This window comes from Limulus polyphemus, unplaced genomic scaffold (genome assembly GCF_000517525.1).
Source record: "Limulus polyphemus unplaced genomic scaffold, Limulus_polyphemus-2.1.2 Scaffold581, whole genome shotgun sequence".
NCBI lineage: Eukaryota > Metazoa > Arthropoda > Merostomata > Xiphosura > Limulidae > Limulus > Limulus polyphemus.
The window spans coordinates 474,730-477,749 of record NW_013666191.1 but is presented as its reverse complement, the minus strand read 5'-3'; the positions used below and the strand labels follow the sequence as shown (position 1 = coordinate 477,749).

Below are 3,020 nucleotides of genomic sequence, written 5' to 3'. Positions count from 1 at the left end.
GTTTAGATTGAATGGTAATTTATAATCAGTCACAAGAACGTCGAATCTGAATCACTTGAAAAAAACACGGGGGTGCTTAACTTTTTTCCAGGTGTATATATAGTAATCTACACAAAGTTTCAAAATTACCTGCAGAAGATTCAAATCATTGTTATCTTTATGATTAGAATAGATAGAATACATCATGGGATATCAGAATAAGATGTGGCAGCTACAAGCCACTGTTACTCCTTTAGTTCAGAGAATATTTAAAATCTTCATAGCACTGTTGAATATTGACACCATTGCAGCTAGAATACACAGAATCTATCATCTACTGCTAATTTACAGGAGCTTTTCTGTAATACCACTGATATCTATATAATCCAGCATTTGGTGTCAGAGTAATCTACAGCAACTATACTGTTAGTATTGCTACCTATGGAATCCATCAATTGCTGTTACAGTAATCCACAGCAACTATACTGTTAGTATTGCTACCTGTGGAATCCATCACTTGCTGTCAGACTTATCCACAGCAACTATACTGTTAGTATTGCTACCTGTGGAATCCATCACTTGCTGTTAGAGTAATCCACAGCAACTATACTGTTAGTATTGCTATCTGTGGAATCTATCACTTGCTGTTACAGTAATCTTCAGCAATTATAATGTTACCATTTTTATCCATGGAACTCACCACTTGCTGCCAGAATAACCCAAAACAACTGCATACAGGTATAACATACACTTGTTTTTAAAGTAATACACAACTGTTTGGTATTAATAGAAACATTACTTAATTTCAGAAGCTCACAGCATTATCAGGTTAGTGTTCTTATCATAATTAAAACTTTCATCTAGTTTCACAATGTCTGCTGATCAGGGTGTTAAATATGATAATAGTATTTAAAATAGCCTGCTGTCAGAGTGATACATAGAAGCTGAAGACTCGATTATTGCTGTGTTTAAAATACATGAGAACTTAAACTTGCTGCCTGAGTACTACTACAGAATTTATATGACATCTTTTTTTTATTACAGTTGTCAGTGTGACCCCCCTTCTTCTGAAATAACTATGGCAAATAGAATAAACTGAAATATTGACCTGATTTTAATGTGATTAAACTTATATTTAGGTTAGTTAAAAACTGTCTCCTGACTTTAAATAATCATAAAAGCTTTTGCACGTCAGTTGTTCTCAGTATTTTCATGTTACGTAGAAACTTTCACTTGCTTGTCAGAGTTTTCATATCTATGTATTATACAAGTTGTGCAATACCAAATGTATGTATTTATTTATTAGTCAGGTTAAATAATAACAGCTGTTTCTGGAATTTTATTTAAAATTAGTTTTTTGAAAGTGTGATACTGAGTTAAATGGTCTGAATCAATGCCATTCTGATAGTTTACTTGTTCCTTTGAAAATAAATATGCTAGAGATGTATTATAATATAATGTGTAGGTAAAAGTTAATTGGAATCTGCTCTCTCATATTTTTAAATATTTTTCCATATAATGTAGCAAACCTAATTTTTTCATTTGATATATATATTCTCCACTAGGTGATGACTTTATGCTGGAATCATGGACTTTATGATGGCATCTTCTACATTTACAACCGTGGAATGGATGACTATATAACTCCTTTTGAAGTAAGTTGAATGTGTACTCCAGAGGAGAAAGTGAAAATTTCCTGTTGGATTGTAATTCATCAGATTATTGAAAGTTTAGCTGAAAACTGTGTTAAGAGTAAAGTGAACCAGATTAGACTAATTTAGCTTGCTTGAATAAGCCTGATAGTAAATGTGTAGAATTTCCTAATTGCATGTACACATGTACATGATTTGTGTATTTCTCCCACAGTTTTTAACACAATGACTTACATTTTGCATGTAGGCTCTTGACTCACACAGAATATAAATGAAGAAAAAAAACTGGATAATGAAGGTGGGGGGTCAAGTGGTTTTATAACACTTAGATTTGCTGAACCAATTTACTTAAAAATGGGTATTAAGAAGATAAGTAGCCATTTGAAATAGCCTAAATTTATATGTGAAAATGTTTAAATTTGAGTCACCATGATTTGGATCAAAAAGGTTTTTGAGACTATCAAAACTATATCTGCAGACTTGCATGAATATTTGCATAAATATATAAAACATTGTTCAAAATAAATAGTTGAAAGTTCTTGAGAGTGGCAGCAAAGATTTACTTGGAGATTATCAAAAAATGTAAATTATTAGCTAAAACATGGTTTTCAAGATATTTTTTGCATAGTTGTTGTTTCTCAAAAATTTTCATTCATCATATGGCTGTAGTATTGCATAAATCTGGTTCCTTATCAGGTTTGAATGAATGTGATATTAGTATTGTAGATTTCTGACAAATCATTATAGCATGTTTGGATAGAGCTGGTTCTACTGTATTCAGTGCAAAGAAACTTTATTCCAGTGTATCAGTTTAAAGAAACCTGATTCTAGTATTATATTATATATTATTCCTTTTTTATACATTTAAATAGACCTTAATCTATAGTATAGTTAAATTTGCATTAATGTAGAATTGAGTAAACTTTGTTTTTATGTATTAGATTTAGAGGTACATAATTCCATTGTTGTAGATAAACTTAATTGCATTATATAGTGTATGGATAAACCTTATGCAAGACTCACAAGTTTGAATAACTTTGGTTTCAGTATAATGTTGCTTGATAAACCTAATACAAAAATGGTATGTGTGGGTAAGTATGATGTTAGTGTAATGGCTTTGAATAAATTGTATTCCAATATATTAGATATGTATGAATCTGAATTTAGTTGCTGGATAAATCATAAACCTGTAGTATGTTTACAGAAACCTTATGACAGTGATTAATTAATGAGTTGAAAAGTAATTAAATGATTTAGCTGTTTTTAAAAATTATATTTATACTAAAGTCCTACTGTATAACTAAAATTAACAATTAATTTGTGTACATAAGTTTTAAATATTTTGATTGAAAACTCTACCACTTTAACCCTGTCACCAAAATTCAAAAT

General features: G+C 30.2%; 1 protein-coding gene across 1 annotated transcript in view; it reads left to right on the top strand.

The window, feature by feature from the left end:
* LOC106459252 (vacuolar protein sorting-associated protein 8 homolog) overlaps positions 1-3,020 on the top strand; it is a 76,722-nt gene that overhangs the window by 26,844 nt on the left and 46,858 nt on the right. Inside the window, 2 exon segments of the mRNA XM_022385696.1 lie at positions 789-807; positions 1,545-1,634. Coding sequence (XP_022241404.1) covers positions 789-807; positions 1,545-1,634 — 109 coding nt within the window.